The 20406-nt window shown below is 47.2% G+C and overlaps 1 protein-coding gene across 4 annotated transcripts in view; it reads left to right on the top strand.

Annotated features, from left to right (window-relative positions):
* MCC (MCC regulator of WNT signaling pathway) overlaps nt 1–20406 on the top strand; it is a 341667-nt gene that overhangs the window by 294130 nt on the left and 27131 nt on the right. For all 4 annotated transcript variants that reach the window (XR_003755957.2, XR_003755956.2, XM_029054919.1 and 1 more), the window contains 3 exons: nt 367–550; nt 10413–10647; nt 14452–14658. Coding sequence is in view for 2 of the 4 variants with exons in the window: in XM_029054919.1 (XP_028910752.1) it covers nt 367–550; nt 10413–10647; nt 14452–14658 (626 nt within the window). In the remaining 2 variants the exon portion in view is untranslated. The remainder of the gene's footprint in view (nt 1–366; nt 551–10412; nt 10648–14451; nt 14659–20406) is intronic.

Genomic DNA, 20406 nt, shown 5'->3' with positions numbered 1-20406 from the left:
GAATCCATGGCAACTATTGGTAGAGAAGGTGGGATGATCTAAATGAATTTGTACTTAAAATATCAAAAATCAGTAATCTCCTTGGGTAGCTTGTGCATAAATATGCAAGGTAAGCCACACCAGCAGATCCAATTCAGAGCAGAGTTAGGAGAGGAGTGGGTTGGGGAAATGGAACCTCATAGTCTGATTGTGGGAGGCTGGGGAGAGATGGAGGAAGAGGAGGAAGATCAGTCTTTGCTTCGTAACTGACCTGACTTTTTCATCACTCACACTTGAACACCTGTAGACCATTTGCCCTATAAAAAGCACCTCCCCTCCCCCAAAGTGTACAACTGCAATTCCCCCATTTACCTCTTTACAATGTAGGGGACCAGCCTGGGGATGAGAATGTTACCCAGATGCTCAAGCATGCTCATGATTGTCGGAAAACAGCTGAGAATGCAGCCAAAGCCCTGCTGATGAAACTGGATGGCAGCTGTGGGGCTGCCTTTGCTGTCACGGGCTGTAGTGTCCAGCCCTGGGAGAGCCTGTCTTCTAACAGCCACACCAGGTAATGAGCTCATTTTAGCTTCAGCCTTTGCTTTCTGCCTCGGTGAAATCATTCCTGTGACCGATTCGCTCATCTCTTCCATCTTCCATTTTCCATTTCCATCTTCCATCTTCCATTTCCATCTTTGGGCATCCCTGAGTTAGGGTCCTCATTCTTTCCAGACCCAGGGCAAAATTCTAGGAGGGTTTTGGATTGAGTAGTGCATGTTCCTGTCATTTCTTCTGTTACCCGGTTTTAGAAGGACAAAAGTGCCGCATTCACTTTGCTTCGGTTTTCCAGCTCCCAATATCTTTCTCCCTCTCCCTCCTCATTCATTCAATCATATTTATTGAGCGCTTACTGTGTGCAGAGCACTGTACTAAGCACTTCATGGATTGGAAACCCATTGAGGACAGAAATGTTGTCTTCTCCATGTTCCATAAACCCCGATAGTGCCTAGGGTACTATGCCAAATGATTCAAAATTCTAATAGTTGAAGCTGACACTGCAGCTCACCTGTGTGCCGTTGTCAACTGTCTATTGGTCAAATAAACCATTCAGCACCCCAATAATAATAATTATGGTACTTGTTAGGTGCTTACTATGTGCCAAGCACTGCTCTAAGCACTGGGGTAGATACAAGTTAATCAGGTTGGACACAGTCCCTGTCCCACATGGGGCTCACACTCTTAATCCCCATTTTACAGATGAGGTAAGTGAGGCCCAGAGAAGTGAAGGGACTGGCCTCAGGTCACACAGCAGACATCTGGCAGAGCCAGAATTAGAACCCAGGTCTTTCTGACTCCCAGGCCCCTGCTCTGTCCACTTAGCCAGAGAGTGCTGTGATGATTATGGGGTGTGTTTGGTGGAAGCGGGGGAAGGGGAAATGGGACAGTGCCTATGCCAACCTTTGACATGTCCCCTGCGATTCCAGGGCCATGAATTCAGGGCATACAAGCCAGGTAGAGCACTTGACCAAGCAGCAGGTGGGATTGGTGTCCACCTTTTGATTTATGCTGCTGCAGACAAGAGCTCAGTGCTGCTCTATGCAGGTACTCAACTCTTTAAATGCTGCCCAGGAATATAGTTCAAGTCATGCTTTATAAAAATGGTCTAAAACATGCATGGAGCAGCACCTGCTAAAGTAGCCTGATCTGGAAAAGAGGCACTTCAGTCCCCAGGCACCTGCTCCTCCAAACCCCAGCTTGGATGGAGGGGAAAAGGGCCAGGAGCTCCGCTCCTCCAATTTTCTTTCTGCCCAGGGCAGCAGAACAGGAAGGGAGGATTCCAAACCTGGGGAGCCAGGTTGGACCCCTCCTTCCTGCTTGGATGCCCAACAGAGGGGGGAAATGGAAGGAACCAGAGCCCAGGGCCACCGTCAGGTAGCTGCTTCCCTTCCCGATGGATCGCTCTCCCCACCCCTATAGCTCCCAATCCTGTTCTCCCCAGTGCCCACTCAGACCTCCAACTCACCTTTTCCAATCCCTGTCCAACGTATCCAACCCTAGTATTCAAGCCCGACTCCCTCCTTTCTCCTTCCCTCAACCCATCCTGCAGGTTAAAGATTCAGATGTGGGTTGGGGGAATGAACAGGGATTGTGTGTGTGTATTCCTCTCTCTGTGTCTCCCTCTCCTCTATGTGTGTCTCCTCTATGTCACTGTCTTCTCTTTATCTCTTCTGTCCTTTTCCTCCCCTTAATTCTTAGACCTCTGTCCCTACCTCCGTAGAAGCACCTCCCAGGATCATTGTCTCCGCAAGGCACAGCATATCATGCTTTGCTAGAGAGAAAAATTACTGAATGCCACTGCTAGATTCTCAGTGATTCAACTTTGATTTTTGGAAATGGCAACAATTAGAATCCATTGATTGATTGTTCCTTAGATGCTTAGTTCTAGATCATCTGTTGCTTCCTTGTACTCTATTCAATCACATTTGTCCACACAGATATTTTACCAGCAGTAATGGCATCTTCAACAATGAGGAGTTATATATGTGGTTCAGGGCGAGAGAGGAACAGGCGAGACCCATGCAAAGAGTAGGTTAAATGTCACAGTGTGGTAGAGAGGAGGTCTGAAGTCTTTGCCTGTTGGCAAGGCTTTCCAGTAAGGAGAAATTATGCTTTTGGAAAAGGATTGCAAAAGCTGTGTACTTAGGGGCACGGAGCTGCCTGAACCAGAGTCTGGATTTAAATTCCAGAGTTTGAAAACACGAAGGCTTTGTTAGGAATTTAGGTTTGCTGTGGGGGGATCAGACCATGTGTTTCATTGTAACTATTAGCCTGCCTCTAGCCAGGTGCAATTCCCCATAATGCACTAGCCAGTTGCCCGTAGCTGAACATTAAAGCCAAATTTCTGGCAACAGCCGACTTATTCTCATAAATGATCGTTGGATTTTTTTTTTAATGAGTATCTTCTTGAGAAAAGAAAACGTGCTGCTTTGGGAGTGAGTGTCCGGATGTATTATATCTTCAATTTATTTGTTCATGTGGAACATAAACATTAGACCCAGGGTGTGTGTGTATGTCAGATGAGAATCATGTTTGGAAGGGACATTGGCACATTCAAATAAATCTTTGGTCGGCACAAAGGCACAGTACCTTCTCGGGAGGTAAGCTGTGTCTGAGATCCTGCTCTTAGGCTGCAGTATTAGTTGACCTGGATCTAAACACCAGAGGGGTAATCTTGATCCAAACCTGTTTAGTTATGTGGTGGCTCTGCAAAGGAGGACAGTGTTCTCTACTGAGCTCCTCTTAGTCTCAGTAAAGCCCTTCCTCTCAAAACTTGCATTCCCATGAGTCCAAGTCACTCAGGTGAGCTGGACAGAGCTGGTTTTACAGATGAAGGTTTATCTGGCCATCTAGCTCCAGGTACCCATTGCTTCTCCCAAAGGACCATACCTATAGACTGTAAGCTCATTGTGGACAAGGACTGGGTCTACTAACTCTGTGGTGTTTTACTCTCTCAAGCCCTTAGTACAGTGCTCTGAAACAGAAAGTGCTCAGTAAATACCATTGATTGATACCTATTTCCTTTTCCCCACCCCTACATTTGAAACAAAACCAGAACTTGCTCTAAAGTACAACAGGGGAAGTCAGGGAGACTTGTTTCCTAAAGCATTATGGGACCTGATAAGTCCTTCCTTGCTGCTGTTATTTGCCCCTCACAACTGGATTATAATGAAAGGATGATCCTGCTGTAACTTTAGGGATTGGGAAAGAACTGCTAGATGTCAAACCTCCTATGTATTCCTTGTGTCAAATCCCCTGGCAGCCTCCAGTACCAGGAAGGTTAATGATCAACAGAAGGAGTGGCAGAACTGAAACGGAAAAGCAATAGAGAGGTGGTTGCCAGCCAAGAGAATAAATCCAACAAGCAGCATCTCCATTGATTTAGTTGAAAGTTGCCCAAAGAGCTCGTTGATTCATTGACCGTAAGCTTGTTGTGGGCAGAGAATGTGTTTATTGTATGGTACCTCTCCCAAGTGCTTAGTACAGTGCTCTGTACACAGTGAGCGCTCAATAAATATGATGGAATGAATTTTCAAACATAGAAACAGCTGCGGTCTAGTCAGAAAGCAAAATGGCACCCTCGGACAGAGGGGAAACCAGGTAGGGTTGCTTTCCAACCCTACTCCTGGCATGGTGTTATAAGCAAGATTGAGGGAAGCAGGAAGGGAAAGAAGCAGCTGTGTGGATGGAGTGTCTAAATATACAGTTGTATTTCCAGCAGTCCCCATGCTCCTTCCTGCCTTGGATCTAGAATCAAGTTCACCCTTCCCTTTAAACACCTGCGAAGTGTATGGGGCTGGCTAGATGACAGGCCAAATGGTCCCATCCAGGCAGAGTTTTGCAAGTGCCTTCTGGTAGACGTCCCAGATGGCAATCTGCTAGTCAGCTGGAGTGAACGAGGCCCCTAGCAAGAATCCCCGGATCCATGGACCCCCAAGAAAAGGAGCAGGGTGAACTGGGGATTCAGCTGTTGTGAAGATGGAGGCTGATTTGGCTCAAAAGAAAACTAGTTCTACCTTTGGGAATGAAGCGTGGGGTGGAAAGATCAGCTAGGGGCAGACCAAGCCGTACTGAGAGTTTCCCCAATTGAGAGATAGCAAGATTGAGGTGTTGTGGCCAACCTTTCAGTCCAAGCAAGGGACATTGACTTTCATGACTCCTCAGTCAATCAGTGGTATTTACTGAACTCTTCCGTTTGCAGAGCACTGCAGTAAGAGCATGGGAGAGTGTTGTACAAAAGAGTAGGTGTAAGCCTCCCTTCCCACAAGGATTTTTCCGATTAGATGGGAAGACAGACATTAAAATAAATTACAGACGGATATCAATCAATCATATTTATTGAGCGTTTACTATGTGCAGAGCACTGTACTAAGTTCTAACAAGAATAAAAGAGACACATTCCCTGTCCACAGCGAGCTTACAGAGGCTCTATACATAAGTGCTTTGGGGCTGGGAGGGGGTGACTATCAAAGTGCTTCTGCAAAGCCCTTCCAAGTTAGAGGGTGGGCCGCTGGGCCGGTTGTGGCGTGGGCTTCTCAGGCCTTCTAGGACCAAGAATCACCTTGTACCAACTTCCCTCCAGCTCAGATTCCCTGACTCCCCAGCATATGTCTTCTGGAATAGACTGAACTCAATTATTCCAAGTCTACTCCAGACCGTCCCATATTGTTCAGAGCCAATCGAGGCCTCACAGTGGGTTCCGAACAGATTGTAAATGTTAACTCACAAATGCTCGAGGAGGTCACCTCCCTCAAAGCCTAGATAGTGGTTGAAAGCAAAAGGCAGGTGCCTTTGTTTACAAATAGGGAAATGGAGGCCAGGGAGGTGAAGGTTTGTTGCTCTGTGTGACCCAACAATCTGCAGTTCTTTTTTTCATAATTGAAGATAAATCAGACAGATATTTCCATACAACAGAGAAGGCTTATAATCATTCAATCATATATATTGAGCACTTACTGTGTGCAGAACACTGTACTAAGTGCTTGGATAGTACAATTTGGCAACAGATAGAGACAATCCCTACCCACCAATGGGCTCACAATCTAGAAGCAGGGAGATGGATAACAAAACAAGTAGACAGGCCCTTTGAGAGGGATGAAACAAAAGCCTCTACTGCACACCATTCCTTCCTGATTGTGATATGATCCTTCCTGTGATCCCAAAGGCTCATTTATATTGAAAGTGGCAGGAAGTGGGCACTCCCGGGTCCTTGCCAAGTGTGTACTAACCCAAGAAAGTCCCTCAGGTCCATTTATGCAACATCCTGGGAATTACCAGAGCTTCAGCCAAACTCCAAGTAGTTCTGAGCTCTGTGCATGTTGACTACAGGACAGGTGCAGAATCCAGCAAAATCTGATAGAGCCAGCTAAAGGTTTGTTTCCGTGTAACCTGGGCTGATATTTGAAAAGCAACCCACCGGGATCCTCAGAGACTGTCTTGGCCAGTCAGTTTAGGAAGGAGAAATTTTCAGGGGAAAGGAAATCGAGCTGGGCTGAGAGCCTCAAAAATTAGCAAATTCTCCTCAGAACTGTTGCTAGTGGTGGTCTTCACCAAGGGCTCAGTCACAACGCTGCCCAGAGACCAGCCCTTTCTTCCTCACCAGTTGTACTGTATGGAAACACGTCCCCAAAGCTGTTTTGTCAACGTTTCTTGCCTCTCTTTGGAAGCAACCCTCTCTGGAGCTCTGGATGGGTAGCATTTCCTGACAGTCACATCTGTAGTGACTTTAAAAGTCCCTCCTATGCGTGCGTGTGTATGTGTGTCTGTGTGTGATCTGTGTTGAGGACAAGGAGGGGGTGGAGAGAGGAGGGAACCTGCATTCCCGTGGCTATTGCCAGAGGCAAATAGGGGAAGCAGAAGAAAGAGGGGCTTTCCTCCTGGAGAACATGGTACACAATTGTCCCTAGGAGGGGAAAGAACTAAGTTTGAAATTATCCACCAGTTGCAGTCAAACGCCATGTAATACGATAGTGCAAGGGAGGGGAAGGAAGGTTAGGAAGGGGGCAGGGGGGAGGCTGAAGAAAAGTCTTTGTAGCACTGCCAGTGGCATGCTTCCTTGCAGGCTGCCTTGGGCCTTGGAATGCTCTGAAAGATCTGCTGGTAATTAACCGACACAGGGTAAAACCCACGGAACATAAACCCCGGCAAAGCCGGAGGGTCAGGAAAGGCCCTTCCCGACTAGCCCGCTCAGTTCTCTGGGTCTTGTGGAGCCGAAGCGAACTGTTCCCTAGTCCTTGAGAAGCCGGAACAGGAGGCCCCCAGGTTTCCTTCATCTGACTCCCCCACACCCTCGCCCCTGCTCCAAAATGCTGAGACATAATGCAGCCCCAAACAGAACGTGATTTATTCCCCTGCCGATAACTGAGATCATCCAGCATTCCAGACAGGCAGAGTTAATGGATGACTTAACCCTCACCCAACAGCTGACGGTGGGTCCCTGAGAGACCACAAGCAGTTTTGTCTGAGCAAGGTTGTAGAAAAGGCGATGTTGCTTTCTCCTCTCCTTGAATATTGTGCTAATCATATTCAGCAGTGGGGCATTAAGGATATAAAGCAGAATTGTAATTAACCTTACCCGATCCCCTCTCTCCCTCGCTCTCGCACGCTCTCTTTCCCTCCCCTTCCTCTCTCTCTCCCGCCTCCCCCCAAGTCTGAAAGGGAAGGGAGAGATGTGGAGAACTCTGGCACTGTGTATATCTGGAAATGTTTTCCCCTTTTGAAGGGGAAATGGTAATAATATTGGTAATAATAATGGTAATATTTGTGGTATTTGTTAAGCCCTCATTATGCATCGAGCACTGTACTTAGCACTGAGATAGATACAAGATAATCAGGTCGGACACAGTCAAAGAGTCAGTCGTGTTTATTGAGCAATATTAACCGTTTGGGAGAGTACAATGTAGCAGAATTGGTAGACACGTTCCCTGCCCACAATGAGTTCCCTGTTCCACATGGGGTGCACAGCCTATGGGAATGGGAAACAGGTGTTTAATCCCCAATTTCTGAGGCCCAGAGAAGTGGCTTGCCCAAGGTCACACAGCAGGCAAGTGGCAAAGCTGGGTTCAGAACCTAGGTCCTCTGGCTCCCAGGCCTGTGCCCTTTCCACTAGGCCATGTGACTTTTACTGATTGTTTAAACTGATGTTCCCATTATAAGATGGGTCCTCTGACAGTGATGTTTTCCTGTGGGGCTTTGTAGTAGTGGTGAGGGGTTGCCCTGAGCCATCTGCAGCTGTGATCCGTTCTCCGTGTAACTGACAACCTCCATTGTGAGATGGCTTGTCGGGGTTGGGGGTAGGGGCTGTGGCTGTAGAGCAGAACATCTCCAGGTACTCTCTTTGGCGGCAGGCAATACTGTGTCTTCATTCAGCTTGTGCAGCATTGGGGAGTCGTACCATCTTATCCACTGTACGGCAGGTTGGAGTTTTCATTGACAGCTGGCTGCTGAAGGGGCAGCCTATGGAAGTGACAATCGTAGATTATAAACTCCAAGAGAGCAGCGATTGTGTCTATTAACTCCACTGTGCTCTCTCAAGTGCTGAGCAGAGTGTTTTGCACAGAATAACACTCAATAAATACTATTGATTATAGATTGTGAAGGAATGGGGAAATAGTTAAAACCTAAGATATGTGTGCTCAGAAATCCATGCTTGTCACCGCCTTAGCTAGGAGTCTAGGGACAGGGAGATTACATTTGCTCAGAAGCCCCCCTTTTTCTGAGCCTGGCTATGGAAAGACCAAGAGGATGGGTGGATGGATGGATGGAGGGAGCTAGAGAGAGAGAAAGAAAAATATATATATATATATATATATAAAATAACTAACCCTGCTGCCGTCCTGCTGCCTAGATCTGGATCTGGCCATGGAAGTTTGGGCCGACCTACTGCTCTCTTTTTGGGCAAGGCTGTGACCCATTTCTGAAGTGGACTCAATCGATCGTAATTGTAGTATTTGTTAAGCGCTTCCTATGTGCCAAGGATTGTAGTAGGTTCTGGGGTGGGTACAGGATAATCAAGTTAGAGCCCACATGGGGCTCACTGTCTAGGAAGAGAACAGGTATTGAATTCTCATTTTACAAATGAGAAAACTGAGACCCAAAGAAGTTGTGACTTACTCAAGGTCACCCAGCAGTTTAGTGACAGAGAGCTGGGATTAGGACCCAGGTCTTCTGATCCCCAGGCCTGGGCTGTTTCTACTAGGCCACACTACTTCCCAGTAGTATTGACTGAGCATCTGCTGTGTGTAGAGCACTGTACTAAGTACGCAGGAGAGGAGGGTGCAACAGAGTAGTAGACACAGTCCCTACTTTCAAGTGGCTTACAATATAATGCGACAGTTACGAATTATATGAGATTAAATAACTAGGCATAAGTTAATGTAAATTGAAAATAATGCTTGCACACTTAGGGTAAGTGAATAAACCTAAATTCCCAGGTAACTGTTGGATGTACCAGACCTGGGAATCTGTCTCTTCTTTCCCTCCTTCGAGGATTTGGACAGTCTCAACATCTCACTCTTCTTAGGTACTTGTCACTTGGACATGATTTTAAGGGAGGAAAAAAAATCAAGGTTCAGACCAGAAGCCCACACTCACAAGAAGCTAAAGTGAGACCTCTGAAATTTTAGCTTGGCTGAAAAGTAGTTCCCTCAAAAGACTTCCTCTATTCATTGATTTCTCCCTGGCCCTATCATCTTCCTAGATCTTTCCAATTCCCTATGTCCATTCACCACCCTAAAAGATGCACACTGATCGTACCTAATGTATTCTCATTGATGTAGACTCAGGATATCCTGCATCTGTGTTGTCGCATGTAGACTGGAAGCCCCTCGAGGGCGGGTGAAAGGTTGAAATATGGCTTTTCTGATAGAGGAAAACACATCTTCATGGTGTGGATGCAACATCACCCTCCCCCTCCTTCCTCCTTTTCTCCTCTTCCTCCACGCTTTGTTGTGGATGGGTACATTGCTTATTTTCACATTCTCTCCTTTCCATGTCATTCATGTAATCTGACAACCTGAATAAGATGTGAGTATGATAGTGCTTTAAAATTGCAAAAATTGGAAACTTAAGGAGAAGAGTCTTTTGAGTACTGAGAATAGATTGTACTGTCTTTTGGAGGTTCCTTAGTGCCTGGGTAGACCTCCTGGGGCAGCAGCCTGGTTAATTGCATTAACTCGGAGAGGCAGTGAGGGGGGAAACATTCCCAGATTTTGGAGTGGATTTGGGAGAAGCCCCAATAAGTCTCCCAGGACCCTTGAGGGAGATGGGAGTAGAAATCCCAGCATTCCTTGAGGCTCCCCCCCCCCGCCTCCAGCCCCCAAACTTAGGAGAACCTTCTTCCTGTCTTCCCCTTCTCAGCAAGGACAACCATCTGGACCATCTTGGGGAGCCTCTGGAAGTGGGAGGGTAAGGGTGGGAGGGAAGTACCAACAGGAGATGCAGGCAACTGTTTTCTGCCCAAAGGACCTCACAGAAAACATAGGCCAGAAGCATAGTTTGCTGTATAATTTATGGCTTATAGAAAAGAAATAAAATGAAGAACCACTAGAGTCTGGTTAAATGTTAAAGCATTCAGAATGGGTGGGCGAAATGTACACATGCTTGTCAGATGTTCAATAGCAGTGAGTACCCCTTAAGTACTTTGGTACTCATCCCAGCCCCACAGCACTTTTGGATATGTCCTTGTACTCCTTCCCCTCAGTAATTTATTTGAATGTCCGCCCCCCAGCTCCTGTAGACTGTTAGCTCCTTACAGGCAGAGATCACATCTACCAATTACTGTTTTGGACTTTCCCAGGCTCTTCGTATAGTGCTCTGCACACAGTAAGTGCTCAGTCAAGACCACTGATTGATTGATTTTTCTTTTTCCTTCCCAGCACAACCAGTTCAACCACCAGTAGCTGTGATACAGAATTCACCAAGGAAGACGAGCAACGACTGAAGGATTATATTCAGCAGCTAAAGAACGACCGGGCAGCTGTCAAGCTGACCATGTTGGAGCTAGAGAGCATTCATATTGACCCTCTTAGTTACGATGTCAAACCACGTGGAGACAGCCAACGATTAGATCTGGAAAATGCGGTCCTGATGCAGGAGCTCATGGCGATGAAGGTACACATACCCGACATTGCTCCTGGTCACCCTGAGCCCATAGGCCCCTCTGCCAATGGATGGCAATGCTCAGAAACCCCCACGGGGGGTGATCAGATAAGAAACATACTCTAGCTTGTTCCCTTCCTCCTCCTCTTCTTCCTCCTCCTCCATCATCTTCATCATCATCATCATCACCTTTGTAGCTCTGCAGAGAGTTTTCCTGGGTAGACAGCTGAGGTGTCAGTGTCAGAGAGACCCTAGGACAGTGAGCCCATTTGGCTCTATTTTTATCCCCAGAGCTATACTAGAGGTCAGGTGGGCTGACTGAGGGACACTTGGTGGTAGCTGAGATGGTCAGGGACAACTCAGTAGCTTGGTGGTCTCCAGAGCCACCAGCTCCATATTTCCTTTCCTTCCAGGGTGCAGGTAGTAGGGGAGGGGGCATAGGTGCTAAATTCAAAATGGACGCAAAGCACTTTATTGAATCAAGGTTTGTAAAAAAAAAATAATAATAATAAAGTAGGTTTTGTAAAAATGCTATGGGAAGTGAAGTATATAGAGGAAAGGGGTGTCAGGGAAGGGTGTAGTTGTTATTACTATTTCATAGGTGGGAAAACTGAGGCCTGGGCACAGACAAGCCCGGGATCAAACTATGACCTCCCCACACCATCACCTCCCTCATCCTTCAAGCTCACGGATGGATAAAAATACAGTTTAATTGGGGCAGCTACTTTTGGCCCATAGAAACTCCTTCCTTGCTCCATTTCAGCCCCAGGAGCAGTTTTTAAGCTCCTGGCATGCCATGCCCTTGAGACCAGCAGCTGGTGGTGGTTACTATTTTAATTTATTTATTTTTTAATGGTATTTGTTATTTGTGTTTACTATGTGCCAGGCACTGTTCTAAGCACTGGAGTAGATACAAGGTAATCGAGTTGGACACAGTCTTTGCCCCGCACAGGGCTTACAGTCTGAAGTGCTTAGTACAGTGCTCTGCACACAGTAAGTGCTAAGTAAATATTGAATGAATGAATGAATCCTTTTTTCAGATGAGGTAATTGAGGCCCAGAGAAGTGAAATGACTTGCCCAAGGTCACACAGCAGTCAAGTGGCAGATCCAGGATTAGAATCTACTAGTCCATACTGCTTCTGTATTAACTGTGTCTTTGCCAATTCGGAGTCCAGAAGGGGCTGCTGCAAACAGAAGGGGCTGTACTTCCAATGTTTAAAATCTCCTGCTCTTCCCTCTCACTCGATCACAGCCACTTGAAAATTTGGTGAGGGCCCACGGAGTTGCTTTAGCTGCCCCATTACTGTATCACTTGCATAGTGAATGCAGATTTGCCCAGCTGTCTCTATGATATTTTCCTCAGAAAATGAGAACTTCTGGACCGCCCAGACCACCCAGTCTATGCCACCTCCTACTTATTCAAATCAGGGTAGCCTCTCCCTCTCCAGCCCCCACCTCACTGCACAGAGTCTGATGGGGAAAAGAGAAGAGGAGAAAAATTTGCCATCCTGTGGCCAGCTGTGGAAGTTGGAGGTCAGGCCCATGAACCGGAGCTATGTCAAGGGACTGGGCTCAGGCTGATATTCCCACCACCCAGCTGTGGGTCTTCCTGATGCTACCATAGTGTCAGACCTTCAGGGAGCTAAAGCAGGAAGCTCATGAAGCCAAGCAGCTCTCCATTGCCTCTGGCTTTCACCCTGGAGAATTCTGGTGGTTCCTGCTGGACCCCAAAATGGCTTTTGTGTCCCATATCATGAGGAACACAGCTCGTTGAGCAGTTTCTGTCCCAATCCCTGCTAACGTTTAGTGAAACTGAGACCTAATCCTGCAGACTTACTTCTGGAACTCAGAAAAGCACAGTGGGGCCAAGGAAGGAAATACTGATTCCTCCAGGAATCACTCATCTGCACCCAGATTTTGGGCCGCAGAGTAAGTGCAGAGTTACCTATCTGCTATAAAACACGCAAAAATGTACAGTTCAGTACTTCTGTTTGAGAGTCATCTCAAAGTAATGGGGGAAGGAGGGGAGGGGAACGAACAGAAGAGTCAAGTTTGCTCCTGAGTTGTTGTTTTTTCTTTTGCATTAAGCCAAGGACTTGTGTTCACTTTTGCCAATTAATCTAATCACAGAGTACTAGCTTCACAGTGGAATACTGATAGTCGAGGCACTTGAGTAGGCCTAAGACATATCCCAGGCCACCGGAGGGAACTTTTTTGACCCCAGTCACCAGCCTGTGCCAGTGTGTGTCTGATTAAATGCTCCACACCCCTTGAGCGGTGACACAGAACAAATCCACCCCTATTTACTGCTATTCTGGAGGTGGGTAGGAAAGCAGAACTGTCAACTGTTATCACCCATTGTCTATGGGTGGTCAATAATCAGAGTGTTCCCGACATTATGGTAACAAGTAGTAGAGGCTTGGGAAGACTTGTTGCACAGTCACCTAGCAGATTGGGCCAGGTCTAAGAATTTGTTTGGCTTTCCAGCTCCATTTCTAAAACCAATTCCCACCGTCCCCATTCCTCACTCAGGCCATGAGTGGTTTCCCTCTCTCCGGGATTCCACCTCTCCCCACGCCTCCCATTATGAGTTTGGGACATCTGAATTTGTCCCAGGCTTGGGGAACCTAGGGTTTTGTAGCGGTGCCACACTGACAGCTGTCCCGCCACTTTTGGATTTCATGGTGAATAAAGCTGGTCCCGAGACCCAGGCTCATGGGGTACAGGTGTCCAGTTAGGGGAATGCCCTTGATACTCATTGCCTTTCTAAGTAGCCCTCTCCCTGTTGGCAGCAACATCTGAAAGGCTCCTCCTCTAAGGAAATGCAATTTGCTCTGATTTTAGAAAGTGGGTGAGCTTACATTCTTTCTTGAATGTGTGTTGATTTCAGGAGCCAGAATACATGCAGCAGCCTTGTAGTATATAGCTCCTCACATCTGGCTTCCTGTCACCCAGATGTTTGGGGGATTAAAGCATACCTCTGCTCCCCTCCTGGGGCCAATTTGCTCTGGGCAGTTCGTTAAGAATGTAATAGTTATCTTGGGGATGTGGTTAGTAAAAGGTCTGTTCCCGATCCCTTAGCAGATTGGCCTGTTGATTGGTCTCAAAGTGGCAATGTAACGGCTGGCAATGTAACGGCTCACTACTGAGCACTTTTTGTTCTGGCTGTGCCCCTGCAGGTGTGGGAGGAGGGCACCATGACCCGCTGCCCTCAGGGGGAGGGATGGTTGCTTTGCAATAGAAAAGCGAGACATGCGAAGAGAATAGTTCAGGGCCTAGTCCTGCCTTAAACCAATCTTCCTTCCCTCAGAAAAAGCTGCTTTCTTATCCCCTTAGCTCTTCCCAAGGAATTATTCGATAAGTAGATCGATAACATTTATTGAGCCTTTATTGTGAGGAGCACTTGAGCGAGTACAATCGAGTTAGAAGGTATGATCCCCACCCTCAAGGAGTTCACAGTCTAGTGGAGGAGACGGACCCCCCCCCCCCCCAAAGTCCTCTGTTTGTGTTCTTTCGGCTCTTCCCTTAGAAAAACAAATGTTAGTGCTGAGAGAGGGAATGAGCGTGGTGCTGAAGCTTCCCACACCTGGCTCCAGCAGCAGCCAGGAGCATCGTGTCTTCGGAGAAGGGTGGAATGATTTCATTCACACTGGCGAAACTGTCCCCTTTCTTCTTCCTCCTTGTCATCCTCCTCGTCTCCCTCCTCGGCCTCCTCCTCTTCCTCTGAGCCCAGGACCTCTGTTTATTAGCAGACACCAGTTGGGGTTTTGATGAGTTGGCATCTCATGTGGTCGTCTTCACTGCTTGTCCCCCAGGAGGAAATGGCAGAACTGAAGGCCCAGCTGTACCTGCTGGAGAAGGAGAAGAAAGCTCTGGAACTCAAGCTGAGCACTCGGGAAGCCCAGGAGCAGGCCTACTTGGTACACATTGAGCATCTGAAGTCAGAGGTGGAAGAGCAGAAGGAACAGAGGGTGAGATCCCTCAGCTCTGCTAGCAGTGGGAGCAAAGACAAATCGGGCAAGGTAAGGGAGGCGATCCCCCAGGAGGGATAATGATAATAATGGTACTTGGTAAGTGCTTACTATGTGCCAAGGGCTGGCTAAGTGCTGGGGTAGATACAAGTGAATCAGGTTGAACACAGTCCTTGTCCCACCTGGGGCTCACACTCTTAATCCCCATTTTACAGATGAGGGAACCGAGGCCCAGAGAAGTTAGGTGACTTGCCCAAGGTGACACAGCAGGCATGTGTTGGAGTCGGAATCCTTCTGACTCCCAGGCCCTTGCACTAAGCCGTGTGGCATCTCAGGAGTTGGAGCCGGAAAGAGCCAAAAGTTGGAGATTCATCCAGGGCCGCCTCCTGCCTTGCAGATCATGAAATTATCTATATCCCTTTGTCTCTGATCGCACGGGGGGACAGCCACCGTTTCGGGTTTCTCTGAGCCTGCTCCTGAGGGGTGTTGGCTGAGGCGGGGCCAGGACCCTCAGGCTCAGGCATTCATAATGCTATGCTGAACCTAGAAAGTCCCGGTAGCTTGAGCACTGGTGAATTTAAAAGACTTGACCCTCTCCTGTCCTGGGCTTCCTTGGTAACAGGGAGAATAGGGACATAAATGTGACTCGGTGAGATCTAACTGTGTTTACGCTGACTGTTCCCAGGTTGGGTATACTCTCCCAAGCGTTTAGTACAGAACTCTGCGCACAGTAAGAGCTCAATAGATACGATTGATTGAATGAATGGATGAATGAGTAATGGGGACTTGTGGGTGGGGCGTTTTCCTCTGATTGGCATCCTGGAGTTCTCAGTCCCTCTCTGTCCAGCAATTGCTGTTGGTTTTTAGTTGGATCCAACATGTCGGCGTACCCCTCCCGGAGGAGCCTGGCTTCAAACTGATCTGGAGTTCAGCCACTGGGTGGAGGGTGAGGTTGGGTGTGGTTTTGGCCGCTTTTGTGCACATGAGAGCAACCATTTGACAAATAAAATTCAAAAACAAGCCCGAGAGATCATATCCACTCCTACCCAGAATGCTTCAACCCATTATCCAGCCCCACCCTTTCTCAACTACTTTTTGTAATCTTCAGGCAGGGCCCAGCAGGAAGCAGGGCAAACTGAACAGTTGCCCTGAGCAGAGGGGAGCCGCACATATCAGGCAAGGAAAGCTCTGACCATCCTCCTCTAGCAGCCATCCTCACCACAGGCCAGCTGGCATCAGTCATTGTGGCATGGCTGCTGCCACTTCACAGGACAGGGCCTAAGTTTCCATGTTAGCCCAACGGAGATGACTCTGGCAACCAACTCCCAATTATCCAGGGCGATGAGATGTAGTTAAACTTCACAAATAATCTAAAATCCTCCCTTCAGCCTCTAATTTGAGTGAATAGCGAGATCCGAGCATATAGCGGAACAGCCGGATTTTGTGCCCGGCAGCCCTGACGGTTGGCTTCCTGGGCTGAGTTGGTACTGGTAGAACAACTGCCTGAGCACCTCAACAAAAAGCACTAGAGCAATGCAGAGTGGGAGTATTGCACAGTATTGCTTGCTTTTCACCTTGAAACCCTTGAGCTCATGCTCTAAACATCAGTCAACCACAGCGGCCCCATCCTCCATTCAGTAGGGAGTCGGTGCCCATTTGGAGGTGGAACCCACCAGTCTCTCGATAGTAGGTGCAAGGCCGCTCCCAGCCCCATCCACTCTCTCTAACTCAAACCATATTCCCCCAAAGAGCCAGGACCCCCAGCCAAAGAGGGATAGAGAGGCAATTGTTTCCTAAGAATGCAGGAAAGAAAGGGAAAAAACTTCTTGCCATCTTCCAAAAATATTTCCTGAAGAAGTACAAGCAACTCAAAGACAGGCGATTGCTGCTAATTTCCTTTTAGCCTTCAGCGTGAGCTGAAGTGGGTGGTGTTTTCCTTCCAAGATCAGAAATCTTTTCACCACCTTTGAGCTTAAACCCAGCTGCAGTTTGTGGGGATGTCTCAGAAGGAAGAATTCAGTATTGCTTGCTCTTGATGGTTTGTGAGTTCATGGGTAGTATGTGGAATGAGCTTCCAGTTCAAGGACTGAACTTTTCTCTACTTGTTCTCAGATGTATTTTTTTATGGGGACTAAATTGCGCATTCTGTATAGTTTTGACTGTAACTCAGAAGAGCCTGTGAGAGAAAAGGCCAGACCATTTTTTTTTTCCTGAGGGCTCCTTTAAGAGATGCCCTGTGTTGCTTGGGTAATGAGGTTGGAGTAAATGAATAATCTTGCAGTGGCTAGATTAGATCCTCTGACTATTTCAATAAAATCTCCATCTGGTCAATTCATTTGAGAAACTACAGGTGGTGTTTATGGTAGAGAAGGCAGATGTAACTAGATGTGTGAGAGAGGGGGGAAAACATGAATTGCTCCTAGTTAATTTAGCCCAGTTCCCAGCTTTATCAAAAATCACATTAGGAATTGCAGTTTTTTTCTATGTGGGATTCCTGCATCAAGGGATCAGGCTGTGTATAAGAGATGTGAGTCTCTCTTCCCTAATCCAGAGAGGTCTAGGAGGGATGGTCTCACTCCTGATTGCCCCAGAATTTGGAGTTTTCTTCTCTGCTGGTGCGGGGCCCCGTCTGTTAACCAAATCAGTGTATCAGCAGCAGATCCTGATAACTGGCAGGAGATCATGGCTTTTAAGTGTTTCTGCGCTGCTTGTGCTTCTGCTTGTGCTTCTCGGGTAAGTATTTTTGGAAGATGGCAAGAAGGCTTTTCCCTTTCTTTCCTGGATTCTTGGGAAGCCAGCTCACCCCTAAATCCCAAATTTAGAGCAGTGTCCTTCCACTGTTTGGTTGTGATTATGGGTGCCAAAACCCAGGGGCGACAAGAGGCTGAAATTGGGACTGCCTGACCTTTTAGTCAGTTGAAGCCAGCCTGCTCTGCCCCACCCCTCTATTGCCCCTGCACACAAAGTGAATAGTTGACCCTGTTGATTAGGATGGTTTGGGATAACCTTTTTTTACTTTATGAATTCCATCTGCTTTTTATCCTAGCCAAGCAGATGGGTATTATTGTGATCCTCATTTTACAGATGAGGACTTAGAAAGCCAGAGTGATTTGGATGGTGGAGGTTGATGGCAGAACTGGGATTTTTAAGTCCTAAACCGTCTTGTCTGAAAATCATTTATGTTTGTGTTAAGTCCCACAGCTTTCTCACAGCAAATGGGATTGGAAAAGAGAGGTTTCTTTAAATGACTTGAATCCATGACATGACCTTGATGTGCCACCCTCCCCCCCCCCCCCCCGAACTGTGCAGACAAAGTCTGCACAGAAGCAGTGTGGCTTAGTGAGAAGCAGCATGGGCCTGGGACTCAGACCTGGATTCTAATCCTGGCTCCTCCACACATTTGCTGTGTGACCTTGGGCAAGTTATGTCGTATTGTACTCTCCCAAGTGCTTAGTACGGTGCTTTGCACATGGTGAGCGCTCAGTAAATACAATTAATAATAAAAATAATGTCACGTAACTTCTTGAGGCCTCAGTTACCTCATCTGCAAAATGGAGATTAAGAGTGTGAGCCCCATGTGGGACAGGTACTGTGTCCAACCTGATTAACCTATATCTACTCCAGCACTAAAAGTGCTTAGCACACAGTAAGTGCTTAAACAAGTACCGTTATTATTGAAAATATCCAGGCTTCTTGGCTAGGGCTTGGAGCGTGTGCATTAGTTCACAAGGGCTGGTACACAGAGGAGCCCTCGGCCAGAGCTCAGACCCAGACCCACTTCTGGTGTCCCGTGTCTCTCCTACCCGCGCCCCCTCCTCCCCCCCCCCCCCCATTGGAAGGAGATACAACTGAGAATCCGCATACCTATTGAAATCTGTAGTGGAGAGATCTCTTTTGCTTTAGGTTGGAAGTGTGATCTGCAAACAGGGGGCATAAAAGCAGTTTGTGTAAAGCAAACCCTGTTTCATTCAGTATCATCTGTTGAATGCCTTCTGTGTGCCAAGTATTGTACTAACTTGCTTAGGAGAGTACAGTTGAGTAGAAGTGAGATTCCCTGCCCCCAAGGAGCTTTCCTGCTAATGGATTGTTTTGCATAGAACAATAGGGGTGAGGTTCCAGACCCAAAGTGAGGAAGCTCATTCACATTACAGGGGGAGGGGACCTACTGTGACCAGAAGCAGCATGGCTTTGTGGATATTTGTGGATAGAGCACTTCTAAACCTGGCTCTGCCTCATGTCTACTGTGTCACCTTGTACAAGTCACTTCACTTCTCTGGGCCTGTTACCTCATCTGTAAATTGGGGATTAAGAGTGTGAGCCCCTTGTGGGACAAGGACTGTGTCCTACCTGATCAACTTGTATCTATCCCAGCGTTTAGAACAGTGCTCAGCACATAGTAAGTACTTAAGTACCATTATTATTATTATTATTATCTATAATTGAACAAACACAAATCAGTCATTGGTTAATTCCAGTGATTTGCATTTCCCAAAATCAGCCCAGGAGTGTAGTAATAGCTTTTATTGAACGCTCACTGGGTTTGGGAAATACAAAATAAGGGAGTGACACATTCCTTGACCCTAAAAGGCCATTCCCCTCTCAGGGTCGCACCTGAAGAGTTTCCAGTACTTTACCAGTCTCAACTACAGGAGGGAGAATCGAGCAGAGGCCTGTCCAATCCATTCCTAGCTTGGGCAGTGGCTAGAGAAACAGCGTGGCTCAGTGGAAAGAGCACGGGCTTGGGAGTCAGAGGTCATGAGTTCGAATCCTGGCTCTGCCACTTAGCTGTGTGACTGTGGGCAAGTCACTTTACTTCTCTGTGCCTCAGTTACCTCATCTGTAAAATGGGGATTAACCGTGAGCCTCACGTGGGACAACCTGTTTACCCTGTATCTACCTCAGCGCTTAGAACAGTGCTCTGCACATAGTAAGCACTTAACAAATACAAATACCAACATTATTATTAGTGAGTGGAAGGCGATCTGCTAGAAGTCAAAACTCACCTGTGCTGGGCAGCAGGAGCATGGGAGAAAGTCAAGGGTGGAGACTCAAGTTTACAGCACGGAAGGAGACAGTGGTAAACCACTTCCATATTTTTACCAAGAAAACTCTATGGATACACTACCAGAGCAATTTCTTATGGGTGTGCGGGGCGTTCTGGAAGAAATGTGTCCGTGGCGTTGCTATGGGTTGGAGATGACTTGACGGCTAAAGACAATAGGCCATTGACGATTTCAACTGTCTAAAAATTTAGGTTGACCTAGAATCACCAAGTCACCACATCAGAGCCTCCCTTACCATGTCTGACCCAGATCAGACCCATCGGTCCGAGTCACCCTTTAACACCCTTCCACCCACGTGAGTGGAGAAAACTGTACCTATGAAGCAGCTTCCGCTCCAACCAATGGGGCTCTGAGTAAAGCCCTCTTGAACTCAAGTGACAAAGACTGTTCTGATATCTGACACTGTCTTCGGTGGTATTTATTGAGCACTTATGTGCAGAGCACTATAAGAAGTGCCTGGGAGAGTACGATATATTGGTAAAGTTGGTAGACACATTCCCCGCCTGCAATGAGCCTACATGTCCACAACTAGTTTGGGCCGCAGTTGGACTGTTGGTGAGTTGTTGAGTTAATAAATTGTGTTCAATCTTTCCAGATTTCATTTTTAAGTGGTTTGTTCTTGGGCCCACGATGGAGTAAATTAAAGTAGAAAAGAGTTTGCAAGGAATTTTGCTACAACAAAACCACTGTAAACCAAACCAGGAGCTTGGTGCTTTTGTGTGGTCTTATAAAGGTG

This window comes from Ornithorhynchus anatinus, chromosome X5 (assembly GCF_004115215.2).
Source record: "Ornithorhynchus anatinus isolate Pmale09 chromosome X5, mOrnAna1.pri.v4, whole genome shotgun sequence".
Taxonomy (NCBI): domain Eukaryota; kingdom Metazoa; phylum Chordata; class Mammalia; order Monotremata; family Ornithorhynchidae; genus Ornithorhynchus; species Ornithorhynchus anatinus.
The sequence above is the reverse complement of the archived record's forward strand: the minus strand, read 5'-3'. Positions and strand labels throughout refer to the sequence as shown.